This window comes from Podarcis pityusensis, assembly GCF_964106645.2.
Source record: "Podarcis pityusensis genome assembly, chromosome: 4".
Classification (NCBI taxonomy): Eukaryota; Metazoa; Chordata; class Lepidosauria; order Squamata; family Lacertidae; genus Podarcis; species Podarcis pityusensis.
The window spans coordinates 60280611-60303248 of NC_138027.1; the positions used below are offsets into that span (position 1 = coordinate 60280611).

The 22638-nt window shown below is 39.3% G+C and overlaps 1 protein-coding gene across 1 annotated transcript in view; it reads left to right on the forward strand.

The window, feature by feature from the left end:
• The window catches only part of CFAP47 (cilia and flagella associated protein 47), a 189891-nt gene that overhangs the window by 119573 nt on the left and 47680 nt on the right, over positions 1 to 22638 (forward strand). Inside the window, exons 54-56 of the mRNA XM_081003912.1 lie at positions 4934 to 5038; positions 7651 to 7807; positions 15821 to 15913. Coding sequence (XP_080860038.1) covers positions 4934 to 5038; positions 7651 to 7807; positions 15821 to 15913 — 355 coding nt within the window. The remainder of the gene's footprint in view (positions 1 to 4933; positions 5039 to 7650; positions 7808 to 15820; positions 15914 to 22638) is intronic.

Below are 22638 nucleotides of genomic sequence, written 5' to 3' on the forward strand. Positions count from 1 at the left end.
AACGCTTCACCTCCACTCTCAGGATGTGCAACAGCAAGATACTCTGGTTGGAGGAAGCAATGGAGGCACTTTTTTTTGCCAGTTATAACACTTGCAGCTCCCTTTGCCCCATGAAAAGCTGTGCAATCTGGGCTTGGGAAAATCAGCAGAATAGTGTGAGAGGTGGCACAGGGGGCTGCAGGAGGAAGGACATCTCAGTGGCAGTCACCTTCTTCCTCCACTGGGTCTGTTTTCTTTGTAAGCAGAAGGAGTCCTTCTGTTTGTGGAAGGGACACTCTGGATCCAATCTATTGCCTTAAGAGCAACCGGATAGTATGCAAAACGGCTGCCAATTGTATCTCAGCATCTACGTCTGCCGAAAATATCTGGCGAAACTTACTATGTGACCTGGGACTCGCTTATACGGCTGCAAATAAAACATTTTGAATGTGTTGTAAAGTGCAATATACAATTGTGACACTAGATGGTGGCTGTGAGCTATAGCCAATGCAATGCATTTTTCAAAACAATTAAAAAAAAATTCCCACAATGTTTTTGACATGTCTGTAGATTCCACCCTGAAGACATTCTTTGAGTTGCCCCTTTCCTGATGGTGGCAGCCATTGCCATCCACAGCAGGCTTGCTGTGTTCATTTTTCTGCAGTAGAACCAAAATAGAGCCTAGTGGTACTAATGAAGACTAACAAAACTGATTGTGGCGTAACTTGGACTAGAGCCCATTCCATCAGATGCAGCTGATTTTACATTTACTGCAGTGAGTTCTAGTCAACAAATTTATACCACAATAAATCGTTTAGCTTTAAGTGCCACAAATCTCTCTGTTGTTATCACACAAATTTATTTTATTTATTGAATTTATATACCGCCCTACACCCTTACAGTGAAACAATAAATTTCACTAGACATTTGGAGATAGATGGGTAAGTGGTTACAGGATGTCCTTTTAGTAGCAGCTCATCGCCTTTTGCAATGTCTAATTCCACTCAAAGTTTCAGGACGCCTTTGAGTTTCAAGGTAACATTTGTCTCCGTCACTCTGCTTCTATGGTCCGCATGGCAGATGGAGGCTCTAGATGGCAAAGGAGATTTGCAAGAGGCTGTAGTGTGGCAATATAAGTAATCACATCCACTCTGTGCTACTCCCTATAGCTTGTTTCCTTGTGGTAGAAATGCTGCTTCTGGGATGCATTTCCTTTCCCAACCGGATGAAAATCTAGGCTCAGTGACAAAAGACATGATTTGCCTGTAGAATATACCTTAGTGAATTACTATTAGCAAAAGTTCTTTGGTCAGAGTGCTTCAGAAACCTTCTCGACATGATATGTTGCTGCCAGACATGGTAGACAATGCTGGATTAGATGGAGCAGCTTGTCAGATTCAGTATAAGGCAGGTTCAGGTGTTCAGGAACTTTTAAACTATGTGATCTAGACTGTTAGGTCACAGAATCATAGAACTGTAGAGTTGGAAGGGACCCCAGAGATAATCTATTCCAACTCCCTGCAATGCAGGAATATGCAGCTGGCCTGTACAGGGATTGAATCCACAACCTTGGCATTTCCAAGCCATAGGATGTTGAGATGGGCAGCTGAGTCCCTTCTAGAAATAGTCTGTCCTGTAGATTCTACACACATCAGGCTCCAGACTGGGAAATTTGAACCATGGACCTGACAGTCTCATTAACTGTCAGACAGTTATTTTTTATTTGGACATTAGTAGTTCTGTTCATTGTCAGACAGAACAAAATCTATTGCCAGCAACATTTTCTGCCTCCAAAGATAGAAACAGTACTGTGATTTTAGAATGTTGTGTCCTTTCCATTAATGTTTTATTGAAGCTGAGTCACTGAGAAGCATCTTTTCTATGTGTTGTTTATGTATTCATGTTGTGCTGGTTCTTAAAATGCAAGGTTCTTTGTAAATTGTTACAAGTTTCTGAAAGGTAGAACAAGCGAAACATGTACCTCTATCAGATAAACCTATAAAATGCCTTTGTGGCATTTAACATAGACATTCATGTTCTAAAGCAAAATAAATTAATCTTGTCTATTAAGCTGTTTGCTTTTTCTTGGCTTATGATAACAAATTTCTGTTTTGATGTAATGTAGCGTAGTATTAAGTCAAAATTCAGATTTTTCTGAATTCAATAAAATGACCTTTCTATGTATTGAATATTTTACTATTCTGTTTCATCAAACTGAATAAATATGCTGGAGTGGACATTTTCTCATTCAGTTTGTTTAATGTAAAATATATTAAACACTTCATTATAAAATAAGTAAAAGCTGGAAGTGTTCTGTTACTTACAATTTCACAAATCAGTATTTGCATGCATAGCACTATGATCTTGATTCATTATATTATTAGCTTGCTGCAGATAGATTTTTGGAAGAGCTCTAACGGGTTCATACATATTACAGTCAGATCATTAGCAGAGAAATTGATTAAACTTAATGATAATGAATTTTGACTCCTGTAGCCTGCATACAAACTGTCCAGGCAGTTTAATATACCCTTCCTGCTTTCAGCTTTTCTAATTCATTACCAGATGCTTAAATGCCACCACTATTCATGGCACATTATCTGTAAAGGCACATTAAAAATAAATTACCTAAATTTACTTCATGAAAGTGTTCAATCCCAAATGCATTAGTCTTCAGCACTGGGCATGTGAATTTCAAACACTTCCACTTCTGCCTCTTCCTTAAAATATGGTGGCTTTGAGCATTTTTAGTAATCAGCCAGCTGCCACCTTTTTGCTTCAAGAGAACCTTCAAAGTGCACAGGATCTCAGATTCTAATTGAAATTGTGGGACACCCATACCTTTAGCATCTCTTAGAGTTTTTTGTGCGTATTTGTGCTATAGTATATGGATTCTTTTAGAAAAGATTTTTTTTTATCAAGTACTGATCTCTCACCTTTTGAGCTTAACACTTGATTATTTTCTTTAAAAGTTCTTAATATTGCATAGAAGAACAACTTTTTAAAGATGAATTTTCTGCTCCACAGAATGCTAAACATAGTTGCCTGTGTGTATGTAGTTAACTGTAGCATGGTATTTCTGGAGCTAGACTGAGGCAGGGCTTCTAATAGTCATATATCTTCATTATAAAAATCTAGTTTTGCTGGGTGATGCCCAAGTATAATCAAGGAACACTAACTGTGATTTAATTGTATATGCCAGCTTGCATTTTGTGTGGTTTTGTATTTTCTCTCTTTGGACTGAAGCCCACCTGGAAACCCTTGAGTGAAGGGTTTGATATAAGTTGCCAAACTAAACTAAACTAAACTAAACTAAACTAAACTAAACTAACTAAATAAGAAACTCATCACAGGAAACAAGCTGCTGGGGAGGGAGTCAGCGTAGGAAGCCATGCCTTTAGCAGCAGCCTGAGGGATGCCAGATAGATATCACCAAGTCCTGACCAATAGAGTAAATTTCATTGTAATCAGCCTAATAGCAAAGAAGCTTCTTGAATAACAATAAAGTGGATGAGCTTTTGGGATAAGGACTGACTTCTATAAAAGCTTTGATCTCAGCTTACCCGGAGAGGGCCCAGGGTCTAACTGTCTTGCATATGTTTTATGTGATTCTCAGCAAAATTTATATTTCATGTTCAATGCATGCATAGTTCTGAATAACGGCTTGTGAACTTGAACCCTGAACCAAGTATACAGATATTCCCTTCTGCGCTTTGACAGTACCACAGTGCAGTCTCATCTTATTATGCTCAGTCGCATTTGTATGATTTTGTAAGTGAGCACCGTGAATACAACAAAGGTGTTGCGTGTTACACATTGTGTTGTGCCACACAGACAAGTTTCACATTTAAACTGTATGGTTAGTTTAGCAACACTCGGGATCTTAATATTCTTAACATGCATGAATATTATATTTATTATTAACATAAACAATGAGATCAAGCATTTCCTTTATATCCCATGTAAAAAATGGTTTGGGAAACATTTATTGGATATTTTCGTATTAAAATGCAAAAACAAACAAAAAACAACACAACAACGACCATGTTTATCTTGTATCCCTAACTGCTGTTTAGATCTGACTCGTTCTTTAAGTGAAACATACAGTTTCCTGGTTAAGGAGAAATCAGACAAAAAGAAAAACATGGCAGCCTTTATATTAGCAAAGTTGAAGGTTAAGTTTGGATGGTGTACTAGAAAAACCAATTAGAAGTTGCAGCAACAATATGTATGTTTCAGGCAGATATGCTGCTGGATGTCTGGCACTAGGCTGCACGTGTACCAAGTAATTTTATTCTTGGATTTAGATGTTAGTTCCTCGCTTAGAAGCGTCAAACAATTTTATCTTATCACCATATAGTTGGCCACTTTGCCTATCCCTATGGAATTGTGAATCCAACTCTTTTAATTTAGAGTAAGCACATCACAGCATGGTAGTTTCTTTGAGCCCATATAAATGTGCCTAACTGTAGATGGAAAACAGAGACAACAGCACATACTGTAAATATATACTGCACATTGCCCTTTAAAAATGGTATTTGGCTTTTTAATTGTGCAGCTATATAAGACTTCTAAGCATCTCTGTAATGTGAAAAAAGAAGATATAGTGGCAGTATATGACCTGAAAAACTGAAGCTCTCTTTCTTTCATCCATACTTTAAAAACAGCCTCCACTTCTTTCTTTGTGGCTAGTAACACAATCTTTTTCGTTTCTGGGGAATACATGTGCTGCAACTGCTGCTAAGCACTGTTTACTGCAGTACACTTTATCAGTCTTAGCAGATCCTGCATGCTGAGAGTGAAGAAGGCATACAGTGGAACACATTAATTACGTAAACATCAACAGTGTTGATACAAGGCACAATAAAAGAACTGGCTCCAAAATAAAATTGATTTTTATTTTTCATTTCCTCCCCTCCCTCTCTCTCCTCTCCCTCCCACAATGTTTGTGCAGTTGGTTGTAGCTCCTCATTCCACCACTGAAGTACCAGTTCAGTTTTTTCCTTCTGCCCTAGGAAGGGCCAACCACACAGCAAAAATCACTTTCATGTGCCCACAGGTATGGATGCTCAATTAGATTTGATGAATTAAATATTATCTAGCATTGTAAAATATTATGATATGGTCCAGCGGCAGGAAAAGTTAGCCTAGTGTACAGTATTTCACTTGCCAAAGCTTCTATCCTGCCATTCTTCCAGAATAACTAGCCTATAGATCAGAAACAACATGGGGTTGCAGAGGCTGAAGAAAAGTTCTACTGGGCCTGATAAAGCTCAGGGCCTTGTGATTTTAAAATCGTGCTCAGAGGTTATTGGAATGTTGATATTGGATCCTTCAAGGGTAGTCAATTTGAAAATGCACATATTCTTGATTTTCAATTAGGTACTTGAGATTTGACTGAGGTTACTCACAGTTATGGCTTTGTTAACATTCAGGAAAGTAATCTAAAATGCCACTGTTCTTTTGAAAAACCTATTAATGACTTTTAAAAATACAAGTCTCATATGCTAATGTCCTATTTATTACAAAGAAGTGCTTGAAAACACTAGATCTAATTTTACTTAAAGGTTTCTTCAAAATATTAGCATTTCCTGCCTCTTTACTGTGTTGAATTTTGAAAGGGAAATAACTAAGTTAACAAGATTCATCTCCTTCACCAACTCTACCTTACTGAAAGCTGCAGTCGGAGACAAAATAAATGAGCTAATATTATGACACATGCTGTAATGTTTGCATATTATTTGTGCTTGAGTAAAATGTTTGGTTTCTGAAATGCATATTATTTCCTTGTTGGGTTATTTGATTCCTTAATCTAATGGGATTAGCACTTCAGCTGATTACTAGCTAAAATGTATGACTCCTTATAATATAGCAAAACCAATATTTTTCTGAAAGTTTGAAGTGATTTACAGACTAATCCATAACCAAATTAAGCCAAATTGCTGGATTCACATCAGAGTCCTTATACTTTAGCCTCGGAAAGACACATTTACCTGGAAACAAGTCTTGCAAAACACAATGGGACTTACTTCACAGTAGACAGCTATAGGATTGCACTATTGCTATTGGTATATTTTAATTCCACTGATTTCACTTTTAAAACCCCATTCATCTGAAAATCAAAGCAGGTAAGTTTAGTTTGCTTGACAAAGTATACTGTTTGGATTCTTTTCTCTCCTTTAACATGCATTTGGAAGAAAAACAGCAAGAAAAACTAAGTGCTAGCAGTTCTGGTATATATGGTGTATATACAAGGACAGTTCAAGAAGATGAAGTGCTATTATTCTGTCTGAAACCATGATAGCTCACAGAACTTTGATCAATAAATTAAAAAGTCTTGTTATTTATCAAATACCAAAGCCATAAAATAAGCAAATAAGTCACTGAAACCTTTCAGGTTCAAATTGAGGACTGACACTCAATTTTTGTCAACATGCCTCTCCTGTCAAATAGTGGCAAATCTTCAAGTTTTATCTCAGCCAAACCTTTAATCAATATCTCATCCTTTCACTTGCTGTGTCCAGCCCTCTCAACCTTTTCAGTGTTTTGCTCTAACCTTTGTGACTCACTTTGCTTCTTTTCATCCCTAAATCACCTGAAACTTTTGAATTATCGACTGAACTTCATAAGAGAAAGGTATTAAACTATTGCATGATGGTAGCAGATTGAATATACGTCAGCATTACGTTTCTACCATTCCAGTGCCAAGATTATTTGAGAAAGGCTTTCAGGGGTCCTTTTCACTGTATATATAGGAAGCCTGGCAAAACTTTAACCTTAAAAATTGGCATTGATTTTCTTCCCTTGATTTCACTGATTAAATGCTTCTGAATGGACACTTTAAGCTGTCTCATAGCTGAGTAACTGACTAATATAAAATCAACTAATGACAGGACTTATAGGACAAGGCTTAACTGTTTCTGATTGTGCCTCATTGCTGAATTGAGAGAAACCACTATGGGTTATTATCTGCTTCGTTTGTTTCTGGTTTGCAGCTGTGCGAACACTCTACAATACGAATTTGAACTCTGACTGCAATCACTTTGTTCTTGTTTTTGATCACTGAAATTAACTTTGTTGGAACAGCACAAATGAAATGCCAGGATGAGTAGAACAGTTAGTCAAGATACTAATATACTTATAGCACCTAGTTTTCCCGGTAAACCAGCAATATCTGTATGTAATGGAGTGAGACTAATAATACTGAGCAGTGTTAGAGATGAGCAGGATCTATTATTAGAGTGTCAAGTATTCTTTGATTACATTCTTTTCAGCTTCTTCTATTTAATATGCTGCTAAGAATAATGCATCATCTCAAATTCACTTCAAAAAATGTAAGCAGTGAAGTGGCTGAAACAGCTTTCCTCTAATGCTTAATTAGCTTATTACCAATTAAGGGTAACAGGTGGAATGTATGAAACTTTTTTAAAGAAGGAAGCCAAATAAATTGTGCTAGAATTGGCTTGCTATCTATCTAGTGCTGCAAGTGAATGGTCTTCCTTGCACTGAGCTCTGAGTTTGCATTGGAGTTGCTTATGTATATAAAAACCCCTTGACTAGGGCCATCATATTTTTACCTGAAGCTTAACATTTACAGGAAAATGAAAAACAAAAACAAAAACAAAGAAGTAGTTTCTGATTAAAATGTGAACATTGTTATTCTTACCACAGCTTGAGGAATGGGTATTTTTATTGTCTGGGGTTGGTCTGATTCCTCAGCCATTGGAGCCATCTTGTGTGAGTTCTTGCCTTGGTCACCATTCTTCTATCATCATAAGCTTCAGGAATCCTACATTTGAAGACATAGTGTTGGATGTCTTTTTAACAGGTACAGTAGATTCCTTTTATCATTATGCAATATATGTTGAATGCTTAAGTCCTTATTGTTCAGCTGAATTCAGTATCCAAACATGTTGCTTTGCCCAAACAATAGGGGGTTGAGCATTCAGCACATACTTTAATTTGAGTGGAAATCTTTGCCAGCCCACAGGCAAAGAAGTGTGTTTTCTTCTTGGGCACAGAAGGATTTATCTGTATTTACAGTTGGTGAACTAAGTTCTACGGGGGGGGGGGGGGATATCATTGCTGGATCCCTCCAGCGCTAGCCAAAGTAGGAAACTACAAGGAAAGCAGCTTACCAGCAAGGGTGCATCTTTTGCTAACAAGCCAGAGCAGGTCGGGTAGTAGACCAGGGCCCCCTTAAATGGTTCCAAGTCAGTTCTCCTTCTGTAACTTGGATTGCTTTTGGCGATGGGCCACTTTTGCCTTACTTCATCATTTTGTCTGACAGCATGTTGGTCTCTACTGGATCAAATGCTTGAAACTACTATTATATGTTCAGCTGTTTCTACAGATACCTGGCACCATGGGAGCAATAAAGCACAGCTTCAGAACAAATAAAATTCCACTGCAAAGCATCCATAGACAGGTTTTTAAAAAACAAAACCCTAGACAAATAAACAGGTTTTCACCTGGCCCCTAAAAGAAGACAAAGACTGCCCTAGGCAAGTCTAAAAACAGGGTGAGGTTAGACAGTACTTCCCTCACCTCAAACAATGCATGGGACTTAATGCTCTGAAGTTAAATTTAATGAGTCTAGGGCAGTGTTTTCCAACCTTGGTTCTCCAGCTGTTTTTGGACTACAACTTCCATCATCCCTAGCTAGCAAGACCAGTGGTCAGGGATGATGAGAACTGTTTCCCGAAAACAGCTGGAGACCCAAGATTGGGAAACACTGGTCTAGGGATTATTCCTTATCATGCAGGCAGTGACTGTTTTAGGTGCAACTGATGTGTATGTTATCTCCCGCTTAAACTACTGCAATGCGCTCTACGTGGGGCTACCTTTGAAGGTGACTCGGAAACTACAACTAATCCAGAATGCGGCAGCTAGACTGGTGACTGGGGGCAGCCGCCGAGACCACATAACACCGGTCTTGAAAGACCTACATTGGCTCCCAGTACGTTTCCGAGCACAATTCAAAGTGCTGGTGTTGACCTTTAAAGCCCTAAACGGCCTCGGCCCAGTATACCTGACGGAGCGTCTCCACCCCCATCGTTCAGAGGTCCAGTGCCGAGGGACTTCTGGCGGTTCCCTCATTGCGAGAAGCAAAGCTACAGGGAACCAGGCAGAGGGCCTTCTCGGTAGTGGCGCCTGCCCTGTGGAACGCCCTCCCATCAGATGTCAAAGCGATAAATAACTACCTGACATTCAGAAGATAAATAACTACCTGACATTAAGGCAGCCCTGTTCAGGGAAGTTTTTAATCTGTGATATTTTAGTGTATTTTTGGTTTCTATGGAAGCCGCCCAGAGTGGCTGGGGAAACCCAGCCAGATGGGCGGGGTACAAATAATAAATTACTATTATTATTATTATTATTATTATTATTATTATTATTATTTATTATTATTATTATGTCCACGACTGCTCTCATCACGCCAAACCTGGAAGTGACCATGCCACAAAAGGGGGCAGAGTGGGGTGGGGATGGGGTGGAACAGGGTAGGATGGACTTATACAGGACCTTCCGATGTGCACAAGGATCCAGAACATAACCCGTGCACCATTAGTGAATTTTTGGATAAAATTCTGTTGTTCTAATCTATTATCTGTTGTTGAGTGTGGAAGACCTATATCTCAGTGGTAGAGCAACTGCTTTTCACGCAGAAGGACCCATATACAATCCCTGAATCCTGCAAGTGGGATTGAGAAAGAACTTTGTAACCCTGGAGAGTCACTGTCAGATGGGCCAGTGATCTGACTTGGTACAATTCTTCTTTCTCTGATGGGACAGTGAGGAAGACATTTCTTGAGCTACAGGAATGTTTCCAAGTACAGTGGTACCTCGCAAGACAAATGCCTCGCAAGACAAAAAACTCGCTAGACGAAAGGGTTTTTTGTTTTTTGAGCTGCTTCGCAAGACGATTTTCCCTATGGGCTTGCTTCGCAAGACGGAAACGTCTTGCAAGTTTGTTTCCTTTTTCTTAACACCGTTAATACATATGTGACTTGACTTCGAGGAGCAACTCATAGAACGCGGTGTGGTAGCCTTTTTTGAGGTTTTTAAAGACTTTGGTGATTTTTGAAGCTTTTCCAAAACTTTCCCGACACCGTGCTTCGCAAGACGAAAAAAATCGCAAGACGACAAAACTCGCGGAACGAATTAATTTCGTCTTGCGAGGCACCACTGTAGCTTTAAAAATACACCTTTCATATGGCTCTGAAATGCAGCTGAAGTGAACAGACTCTCCTAAAAATTATTCAGTAAATCTGAAATATTTAATCTCTACTTCCTTCACCCACTCTAAATTGGCTCCAAGCTTACGTGACCCTTTCTATATCGTACTTGGTGTCTGTGTGTTTAAGACTCTATTTAGTGTGCCTGGGTAAAGCCTGGAATACGTTTGGGGCTCTCCTTCTGTGTACTCTGGGGACCAAGATGAAAAAAGAGCATTAAAACAAACTGACAGACTGCCAAGCTGCCTCCTCCTTCAAGAAATTCCTTCCTTCTGAACACCACTTATCGAGACCAGTTAATATTGTGTTGGATTCAAAGATGTGTGAGTGAAATGAGTTTGCTCATTAGTGCTATTCCATGATTTGGTACCCAAGCGCTGAAGGAAGAAACAGTTCACCAAAGTATTTGGAGCTGCATTGCACAATACAATACACCTGTCTGTAAATGGGATTAACACAATTCTGCACTGAAAAGCAAGCGCTAATGGTTGATGTTCCCCATTGGAACACTAGGATTGCTCTGCCATGAGAAACTGCATGAACCCCAGGCATTTGGGACTTGAATCAGCCTTTTAGTTGACCCAGGATATTTTTAAAATCTGAACCGGAGAAGTGTAATGCACATGGTTAGGAAATGGCTATCAACAGTTTTATGCTGCAAGCATATTGATGACCACATTTTTGGAAAGAAGAGATGTGTTACTATTACACCATTTCATTCCGCACCATTTAGAAAACAGCATGTTTTGTCCTGATTTATCATTCAAGTCAGTATCTCTTCTGATTTGCACAGCAACAGAACTATTATAAGAAGCAAACCGAGTCTAAACACTGTGCCAAATGGCGTATTTAGAAGTATCATTGTATGGGGCTGCTATTTGTAATGTGCTTTCTTAAAACAGTTTCCACAGAAATGATATAAGAAGCGACCTTCAATATAATCCCTGCAGAAATCATGTGCACAGATGAATACTATTGTGGCAGACACCAAGCAAACTTGGGAGAGAAAGGCACAGTAAGAAGAGGAAGCAAATAGGAACCTAGGACACATCTTATACAGAGAAGGACCATTAGTCCATCTTCCTCAGTATTGTCTACACTGACTGGCAACAGTTCTCCAGGTTTTCAGACAGGGGTTTCTCCCAGCCCGGCTTGTTTATGGCAGGGATTGAATCTGGTACCTTCCGCATGCAAAGCAAATACTCTAACCACTGAACTATGCATGGCCTTTCTCCTAAACAGATCAAGAAGCTAAATGCATTTAGGTTTACATAATGATTCACAAGTAACTACTTGAATCTTTGGCCTCAGGGTTCAGGGAACATTATTTTGCAAATAGACTATTCATTGTTGTTTATATTTTTGTACTATCTACATTAGGTTCATAAGACTGCATGGTTTGGTTGTTGGAATTCCCCAACATATCAATCCACATCAACATTTGACCTCCAATTGCTAAAGGCACCAAGACCTAGATTTTTCCTCTGCAACACTTACCAAATAGCTCTATCATTGTTCTGGGCAAATAAAATTCTGGACTTGTAAATTCATTCATACAGTAATATTTAAACATGTTTATCTGCATAAATCGGGATTTACATATTGGTATCTCCTCACAGGGGGAAAATACATTAAATGTGCAACTGGCATTTATGCTAATAAGTGCTGAACTAAAAGATTAATGTCTCTGCAATTACTAATCAGTTTAGGAGAGTAATTGCTCCATCTTTGGGATCTGACTTTATCTACTTGTGTAAGCATCTTAAGCTTAAAGCAGATCTCTGTAGCAATATTTGGGGTTGTTCACTGCCACAGTATAGCAGCTGCCTCATCCTTTGCATTCCTAAAGCTAAAACTATTTACAAAACATAATTGTATGCAGTGTAGCTTGGCCACCCCATTTTCTTGGTGAAATAGCCGTTTTGCTTAAATTGGTGTGGAAATATTTTCTGACTGCTCTTATGCTTCTCTGGGAACTCTTTTAATTTCTGTGAAGTATTCAGCAGAACTAAATGCTGGATTTGTAGCAGTCTAGTCTAAACTTCTTTTTGTTGCAGTTTTTCCCTCTGGGTAGTTGGTATTAGAACCTTCAAAGACCATTTAATTCAATATACATAATTAAGAGCAAATAAACATCACATTTGTTGAAAACGTTAACTAAAACATTTATTTTGAGCATAACTATAGCTCTGTTTTTAACCATTGCATTATATTTATTTACTCAATATATGCCAGCACACTGTTATAAAATAGCATGGTCCTTGTTTTAGGCAGCAATTCTTTGTACACTTACCTGTGAGTGAACACAACCGTAATTAGTTCAGAGGAAAATGTACATAGGATTCTGCAGGTAGGCAAGATATAGATTGGAATTCAGTGTTATCTGTAGAATCTTTTCAGTTTGTCAGACAGAACGATCCCTCTCCTTCCCCTGCGTACTGTTCTGGGGGGTTTTCCTGACCACCCCTTTGAGCCAGTTTTGGCAGCAAATGGAGGGGGAAAGTCTTGTTGTAGTAGTGGGAGTCCTTCTACAGGACTTTTGCTGATAAGGCTTCTTAGGTGAACCCCACCCAAAATATTCAATAATTGTACAAATTTATCAAAATTTTATTTCAAAAACTAAGTTTGGCAGAGAATAAATATTTCCAGGCACTAGCAAACTGTCAAATACATGAACAAATACCCAGAAGAAGTAAGTTCTTATAATCTCATTAATTGATTATCTGGGACAACATATTCCGAAACACACTGTTTGTTTAAGAGCAATCCACTGCTTTTGTAATTTAAGAGAGAAAGACTGCTTCTTTGCCTTTGTACAGTGTCAGCCAGGTGCACGTGGACTAATATTGTAATGTGAGTTAGGTCATTTAGAGTCTCATTTCCAGTAGAGTTGGAGAAAGCATATATTCAACTCTTACCAGTGTTGCTCTGTATAACAATCTGCTAGACAGTTTGACAGTGCAGATGTAACATCATTTGATTCTTGACAGCCTATTTTTCCACTCTCACTGTAATTTTTTTCACATGTGTCATTCACCATACCCGGTACAATGTTGCTGAAATTGGTTTTCCATTATAGTCTTTTTGGCAATCACTGTAAATGTCAACTCAACTAATTAGGTACCTATCTGTTGCTGCTGTGATCACCTTCACATTCCCAAGTTTGAGATAAGAGTTGTAGTAAAGTCCAGTATTGTAAGTTTTCGGAAAAAGAGGTTGAGATGAATTAATGGATGGTATGACAGTTAAATTGTCGCGTTAAATCATGCAAAGCAAATTTGTGTACAAGTTATAAATCTTTGTAACTATGGGATGTTAGGAGGGAAGGGCGAGTTGGTTCTTTGCATAATTCAGCCTTGTAAATAAGCCTCCAAAGTTGCTATCCTGAATTTTTAACTAATCTATTAAGAGGCTAGTAGGCTGTGTTACCATTCTGGCCACTGGGAATGAGAAATCTGAAAGTGCAGGCTTCCAGCTCATTATTAAGTTGCTGTTGATCAAGCAGACTGGTGGGGCTCGGGAGTGGGGAGAGGGACGGAGCCATCCTTCCATTCTAGCCCAGTGCATTTCCATGGTAACCATGGAGGAAATGTACCTCCCTCCTTGTGGTTAGCACAGATACCAAGCAGGCTCAGGACTGCCCAATACATTTTGGCACCTGAGGTGAACCAGCAAAGGGTGCCTCCCTCCTTGCCAGGGAATAAGGGGTGAGCGAAGATCTACATTGGAATCTGCTACCCCTGTGGATCCTGCTGTCTGAGGCAGTTGCCTCACCTGGCCTTATATGTGGGCCATCCCTGAGCAGGCTGCTGGAAAAAGAACACAATGAGCCATCCCTTCTCCACCATCCTATTCACTTACCTTCATGGAATTCCTGGTCACCTATGGCTACCATACAGGCTGTTAAATATAAGGTAGACATAGTTCTCCTGTTATTTGCCATTCGCTCCCTCAAAAGCTAGTCAGCTTGGCCTGTTACCATATATTTCCCTCCACGCCATGGCCATTCTAATGAAAACCACATATTTATTAGCATGGTGCTAATAACACCAAGGTTGCAGGTTTGATCCCCATATGGGACAGCTGCATATTCCTCCTGCATTGTAGGGGGTTGGACTAGATCAGGCATAGGCAAACTCGGCCCTCCAGATGTTTTGGGACTACAACGCCCATCACCCCTAGCTAACAGGACCAGTGGTCAAGGATGATGGGAGTTGTAGTCCCAAAACATCTGGAGGGCTATGTTTGCCCATGCTTTGACTAGATGATCATCAGCGTCCCTTCCAATTCTATGTTTCTATGATTCTATATATTCTGTATGAAAATAGGTGATGTTGCTTGACTTATAATATAAATTCATTATTCCTTGGCTTGGAATATAAATTTCAGCAGTGAGTGACTGCTCTCGGTTCGAAGGCAAGCATTATGGCATATCAGTTCTTCTCTACCTTGAATTTTAAAGAGAAGAAGTCCCAACTCACTTATCTAACAGCTGCAGTGTCTACAGTAGGGTAAAATGTCTCTCTTCCCCATAATCTGTAATCCATAGTAGCATGGCAGGTACTGGGGATTGTGTTTCTCTCAATCCTGCTCTCAAGATTTGGCCTTTTTTGGGGGCCATTACACTGTTAATCAATGGTGAGTCTGACTTAATAATAATAATTTTATTTATACACTACCCAGCCACTCTGGGCGGCTTCCTTTTGCTGGGCTGCCTGCAACTGGGCAAATGGCATTTAGCCAGCAGTGAGTTGGTTTTGCATTTTGGCTGAAGGGCTCCCTGGTTGCACTGTATCCTAACTGCCTCCAGGCTGGCAGATTGGAGTTTGGATTGCCCAGTGGTAATTCATCAGAGTTTGTATAACTTTATATTTGCTGATTATCAGATCAAATTAATACTGATGATTTTCTCACTGCTGCAACACCAATTGTTTCTTTCTGGTATCATATTTTTCCATAGCTATGTATTGTGTGAGACTGAGCTTTATTTTTATTTTGTTGGTCGGCTCGCCATGTAGTACAGTCATCATTAAATTTGATCTATCTGGGATGGATTAAATCACTTGTCTCCAGAAACTTCTATGCAGAATACAGCAAGAAGTAACATGTTGAGGTGCTGCAAATAGGCCTTTATGAATTTAGTTAAAATTTCAGTTTGGAATATAATTTCATAGAATTGGAGAGTTGGAAGAGACTCTGAGCGTCATCTCATCCAACTCTGTGCAATGCACGAATCTCAACTTTCTGCTTTAAAACCTCCAAGGAAGGAGAGTCCTTCTTTGCTATATATTTTTAAAGAACAAACATGTTTGCACATCCCTTTTCCAAAACTTTGGTTTTAGGGGGTATATTATTCCAAATAATTTTAATAGGATTCCATGAGCAGCTGTAGTCATTTTTGGCATGCATAGGAGAACGATTAAAAGGCAGAGAGACCTTAAAAAACTGTCATCTCCTATTTCAAAGTATACTTTGAAGAGCATTCATCAGTTCTTACATTAGAACAGCCTTTGATCACATTTCAACCTCCAGTGAATTCCTTTCCTTGAATGTGACATTGAAGCATAACAGAATTTTCTTTTTCTTTCCCTTCTTTTTATTAGATCAGGAGCATGTCATGCATAATCCCCATGCATCTGTATCCCACCATTCCAATAAGGACAGCATTTTCTGGCTTTCCCTCAAGCAAAAACAAGGTACACAATTGTATGGTTTATGTATGTTTTTGCAAAGTGATCTGCATAACGATTGAAAATATATATTCATTTATGTAGCTTAATTCCCATTTAACGAAACAATAAAAGCACAACTGCTTTGCTCTATTATATATTGTAGTGGTGGGACTCGTATTTGTTTAACATGGGTTGGGAGCTATCCTCAAATTAGAGCAGGCATAGGCAAACTCAGCCCTCCAGATGTTTTGGGACTACAACTCCCATCATCCCTAGCTAACAGGACCCATGGTCAGGGATGATGGGAGCTGTAGTCCCAAAACATCTGGAGGGCCAAGTTTGCCTATGCCTGAGTTAGAGGAAGTGTGGCCCACGCAGAAAATGTTGAGAAGGAAATATTCCTCCCAGCATCCCAATTAAGTCTTAGATGAGTATTCATTGATGTGGTTCAGTTATGGTTATGGGTTTGATAGATGCTGTAGTCATTTGAGTTTTGCTGGAGAAGAATATATTGGTAGGCAGTCTGCTGCTGGTTCACCTTATCCTATCAAAAGCCACCAAACAGAGAGTTATGTTGTTTATTGCCAAAGGTTGGTGCCAAAGGTTCCCATGATCTTTGTGCCTTCCCTTTCTCTGGAGTAGGAAGGTCCAGAGAAAAAAATATATTCTACTGCCATCTTGTCCAGGAAATCCCATCCCGAAACATTGCTGGCATAGGTGTAGTACTTGTTGAATATATCTTCCAGCTGTCCCATAACTCCAGATTATAGAAAGACCCAAAGTTAGCTCACTGTTCTGTTTTTTGGGTCCCACTGCTTTGAATATATTGTTTACCTTCTCCATAACTCTTATAATCTAGTAATATCATAACTCTAGTTCTCGACAAATGGAGTTATTTAAATTGTTCACTGTAGCGAAAGATTAATTTAATTAAAATGAATATATATACCCTATTTCAACACTGTCATTCTCTTCTTTTTGATACTCCATCACATATTCGCTAGGATTAACAAACTTTTCTAAACATTATTATAGAAGAGATAATAAATCATTCAGATCACATATACAAACCTATCCCTTGCCATGATTAAAGGGAATTTAGATTTCCCAATTTACTGTTCTGAATAGTGGTATTTGGATTAGATAAAACTTGTGCTGTTAAACCTGTCTGAGTTAATATAAAAGGAATATTCTTATTACTCCTATATTTCAGTTTGTATTTAGCTGTTCAGTTTAGAACATATTATTTCTACCCTGAGTCTCTTGGGCTTGCTGATCGGAAGGTTGGTGGTTCGAATCCCTGTGATGGGGTGAGCTCCCATTGTTCTGTCCCAGCTTCTGCCAACCTAGCAGTTTGAAAGCGCACCAGTGCAAGTAAATAAATAGGGATTGCTGTGGCAGGAAGTTAAACGGCATTTCTGTGTGCTCTGGTTTCTATCACGGTGTTCCATTGCACCAGAAGTGCTTTAGTCATGCTGGCCACATGACCCGGAAAGCCGTCTGTGGACAAACACTGTCTCCCTCAGCCTGAAAGTGAGATGAGCGCCGCAACCCCATAGTCACCTTTGACTGGACTTAACCATACAGGAGTCCTTTACCTTTACCTTATACTGCTACAAAATAAGTACAGTATGTGACTTAAGGTTGAAAATATAATAAAATATTACATGCTTTTAATATACTTTGATAATGAAACAGATGGAGTTTTATTCCAATTGATTTTGGAATAAACATGCCCTGGTGTCTACAAAGGACAGAATGTAAATTTAAAAAAATTAAAAATTAAAATAGATTGATACTTTGATTTGCTACTGGTTTAGTGTTATTTTTTTTTTTAAGCAATGTAATTTTTAGAACTTTGAAAGGAAGCTGATTATTAGAAATGTTATTTTATATGGTAGTAACAGGGATGAGGGTGGCGCTGTGGGTTAAACCACAAAGCCTAGGACTTGCCTATCAGAATGTCGGCGGTTCGAATCCCCGTAACGGGGTGAGCTCCCATTGCTCGGTCCCTGCTCCTGCCAACCTAGCAGTTCGAAAGCACGTCAAAGTGAAAGTAGATAAATAGGTACCGTGCTGGCGGGAAGGTAAACAGTGTTTCCGTGCGCTGCTCTGGTTTGTCAGAAGCGGCTCAGTCATGCTGGCCACATGACCCGGAAGCTGTACGCCGGCTCCCTCGGCCAATAAAGCAAAATGAGTGCCGCAACCCCAGAGTCGGTCATGACTGGACCTAATGGTCAGGGGTCCCTTTACCTTTAACAGGGACCCTGCCATGTTTCAAATGCACAGATGCTAATAAAAACACAGTTGTTGTACCGTTCTGCTTCTGGATTATGGTACAGAAGCTGTCAGTTTTTAAATATCCTATAGAAAACAAATTAGAAAAAATGAGGACCAAACTTTAGGTTTACAATTAAATGCCATTATATGGGTTGGGTACTACTACTACTACTACTACTACTACTACTACTAGGATTCACTCTTCAGTCTATAAGCCAGTTAAGAATTAGATTTATTGTTTCACACAATGTGTCGCTGCTTTTTCTGATGTCCATTCCTTCATACGTACCTGTGTACTATAGTAAAATGTCAATGTTTTAACATTACCTGCATCATCCTGTTTACATTTTAAATAGAAGCTACCTCCATTGAGTTCATAGGGACTTATAAAGCAAGCCTGACTGCAACTATTGATGTGTTCAGGAAAGTGAGAAGATTGTAAAGTCAGGATGTGAGTAACCCGTACTAGGTGTTACAGCGTAGGAGGAGGGAATTAGACACACGGCTGCCATCTTCATAAGTAGAAACATGTTTATCATAACCTCTAGTTGGGACCTGTCACTCTTATTAGCAAGAAAGCAAATAGTTTATTAATGTCACAGACCAATAAAATTCAGTACAAAGAGACACAACATTTAAAAGCAAATACAAATAATTATATATTTTTCTCCTCTCAAGAAGCCAGCAATATTTTTTCCCTGATCTAATCACTCTTGGAACTTCCTCTCTTGCCAGTTATCAAGATAAGACATTTCTTATAAAATTCAAATATTTGAATTTGAACAAATTATTGACATCCTGCAATTTTATGAACATTTTACTCTGAAATATGAACATAGACAAAATATTGGTCTACTGAAATTGATATAACAGTTAATCCTTTTACTTATATATTGACTTGCAATACCTTAATGATATAAATGGAACTCTAAATATTTAGAATAATTGGGTGCAAAGATGCAAACATAATACAGTGGTACCTTGGGTTAAGAACTTAATTCGTTCTGGAGGTCTGTTCTCATCCTGAAGCAAAGTTCTTAACCCAAGGTACTAATTCTGGGTTAGTGGAGTCTGTAACCTGAAGCGTCTGTAACCTGAGGTACCACTGAAACTTTAGAGGGTGTTTGTATCTTTCTCTAGCAGAAACCTTTATGCTACATACTTTTAAAATATGTGTAGCTAACAAATTGTCCCAGAGTTGACGCATTAAAGTTGTAACATTCTCTATGTTTATTCCTATACTGTTTGGCAATGTGTTCTTTAAACACCTCATTCTTAGACATATTTTCCTGGATGTAAGCCCACTTGATTCCAGCAGAACTTTGCTAAATGTGCAGAGAATCATGGCATTAATCTTGTGTATGATAGTGTTAGTTGTAAGTGCACTTTTTATGATAAATTAATATTAATTGCCAGAATATGTGACTGGTTGTTTGTTTTCTTTCGGGGTTTTTTAGCAGCAGTTATTAATGGCCAATCTTTAAACAGGCTTCATTTCAAAACAAAGTAAATTGCATTGTCACTGCATATTTCATTACTGATATCAGCGCTCAATCCATTTGTTCTCATCTAAACAGCAGCTGGTTAACTTGCTTTTCTTTAATACCAGAAGAACAGCTTTTAAATTCAAGCTTTCAATCAGTGAAAGTGTATAGAGCTTCTGTTGGAAGTGCCAAGATCTTTATGAAAGATAAGCCTCATGAAACGGCAACCAGAGCTTGTAAATATTCTGTCTCTGGTAAATATTCTTTCCTGAGTTATGACAGTCGTATTAACAAATAGATGAAATGTTCATTGTGTTTTCTTTAAAAGTCTTTTCACAGTCCCTCTTGCGGACTTGCCTTTGAGGTCATTGCGGTCAGAACATGACTGAGTCAGTGGCATCCTTTTAATGCTTGAACTGCTCCTGCCTCTTTATGCTCCCAGCACAGCACAGGGCAAGTTTTCCAAGGGGGAGGTAGGATGCATACTGCACTGTTTCTTCTTGGCTGTCTTTTCAAGTGGTATGGATGCAACTCCGCAGTTACAAACACTATCTAAAAATTTCTAGTAGAGAGGCTTTTTGCTTCAGGTTTTCTCTCTAGCAGTAGACAAACAGCATCTTGGTGGCCCCCTGCAAGCCATTCATGCAAACCAGGTGGTAATCTGCTTCTAGAGATTTTCACATCCAACCGCTTGCAGGTCTTTTGTTTGTTTGAAGAAGAACAAGAGTGTTTGATATTGTGGTGGAAATGATCAGCAGCAAAGACATTTTTACTGCTTTAATGTCACATTTAACACCATCCGTTTAAAAAAAATGTGAGATGGGCTTGGACAGGGGAGGATAATAATAATAATAATAATAATAATAATAATAATAATACTAATAATAATAATAATTGTACTCCACCCATTTGGGTGGGTTTCCACAGTCACTCTTTTCATAGTCCCACTTGTTTTGGTACTGTTTCTTGTGTTTTTGTTTTCAAAAAGTAATTAAAAAAATACTCCTTGTATTAGTTGCCTAATGATATTAAGCACTATAAGATCTTGCCTTATATTGCTCACAAAAGTGAGTAGTCCGCTCGGGCGGGGGGGGGGGGCGGGCGGGCGTAATGTGAGCTCACCTGATCCTCCCCATCCTGACCAATGTGAGAACTGTTGTCTGCTGTGAAATCTGCAAATTGCTGGTTTCTATCAGGTCATGTAGATTCACTTATAAAGGCTGCCTCTCTCCATTCGCATCAAATTCCAGAGATGCCCTTTCCATTGAGCTCCATTTGCATCCCAAAATAGGCACTTTCCCCACCTGCCTATACATGCAGCTATGCATATTGCTTGATTGTAGAAATGGCTGTTGGGAATGATTGTACTTGATGGCATATCATGAGGTCTGCCATGCTTTTTTCTGTACAATTCCCTCTGAGAGCATAGTCACAGCATCAAGTCTTGTTGCCCCCAGGGGGACTTCCTGCTACTAAATTATTTTCAATGCATGCAATGACAGGAACTCATGTGTTAGCTGGCAGTTTGTTGGTGGCTGTAATTACTTTTCTAAAACTACCAAGAGAAGACTGAGGGGCATATTTTAAACTCCAAAGAACTAATTGCAGTTTTTAAGGATTTGTGTTCATCTCCTAAAAAAACCAAACCCCTGCACTGAACCAAGACAGGGTGGGCTTCCCATGTCAAACTGAGACAAGGCAAAATTGTTAAATTGAGGAGCCGTGATAACACAAAAATCACTGTATGTTAAGTTGTTCATGCAAGTGGATTGCTTATGTGAATATTCATTTATTTCCATGTCTTTTGAAGATGGCTACAATAACAAAGCATAAAGATAGCACCACATAGAGTGCATTACTGCGGTTGAGGTTGCCAGTATGTGGATCATTGTGGCTAGGCTATTCTGAATGGCAGCTGTACTTTCGATTTGGCCCACTGAGCCCCTGGCATGCACCTGTGATGTCCTTTGCATGCTGGCAGCTAGCTGAGTGGGGGATTTTTTTTAATCATGACCTGGTGCAATCCAGGTCAAGGTAAAAACCCAGATGGATTCAGTTGTCCCTGAATTTTGTAATGGTTCTGTATGAATCAGAGCCAGTGGCCAGATTATTATAACATTAAAAAGAAATGCTTTTAAACAAAGTAGACTTTTAGCACAGGTAACTCGCAACTTATGCGGGTTCCTGGCTCTTGCGCGTATAAGCAGAATTGCACTTCCTTGGTTTCTCAACAGCTGATGCCGCCAACACCACCTTGTGTTTGAGGCCCATTCTGCAGTCTGAAGCTCTCCCAACCACCTCTTCCACACTCCAGTCTCTTTCGTTGGCCCTCCAAACCTCTCTGCATGTCTCTCTGGCCTCTTTAGATCACCCTCTCCAACTGCCTCTTCCTCACCCAAACACTCTCAAGCATGCGTTGCGAGTTACCCGTATTTACTTGGCATGTGAAAGGTGCCCTGCCCTATTTTAGGAGATTCTCCCTACCCACATGGTTCAGGAGGGCTCTACCAACCACTCACACAGGTTTTTCTGGGGTTAAGCAAGAGGATATTGTGGGAGGAGGACATAATAAAATCTACCAAGCTTCCCTCTGCTTACTGTTCTTAGGGTTCAGCCCATTGACAGGTTTTTAAACTGTTGGTGTCAATATCAGATAAAACAAGCTGTTGTTGAAACGTCATGAAGTTGTGCTTCTGGTAGCTGCTTTTTCCGAAGTGTTTTCTTGTATTTTGATGGAATATCAGACATGATTTCTCCAATGACTACTCCTGCACCCAAACCTAGATTGTTCCAGGTTTTGATAAATTACAGTGGTACCTTGGGTTACATACGCTTCAGGTTACAGACTCCGCTAACCCAGAAATAGTGCTTCAGGTTAAGAACTTTGCTTCAGGATGAGAACAGAAATAATGCTCCGACTGCGCAGCAGCAGCAGGAGGCCCCATTAGCTAAAGTGGTGCTTCAGGTTAAGAACAGTTTCAGGTT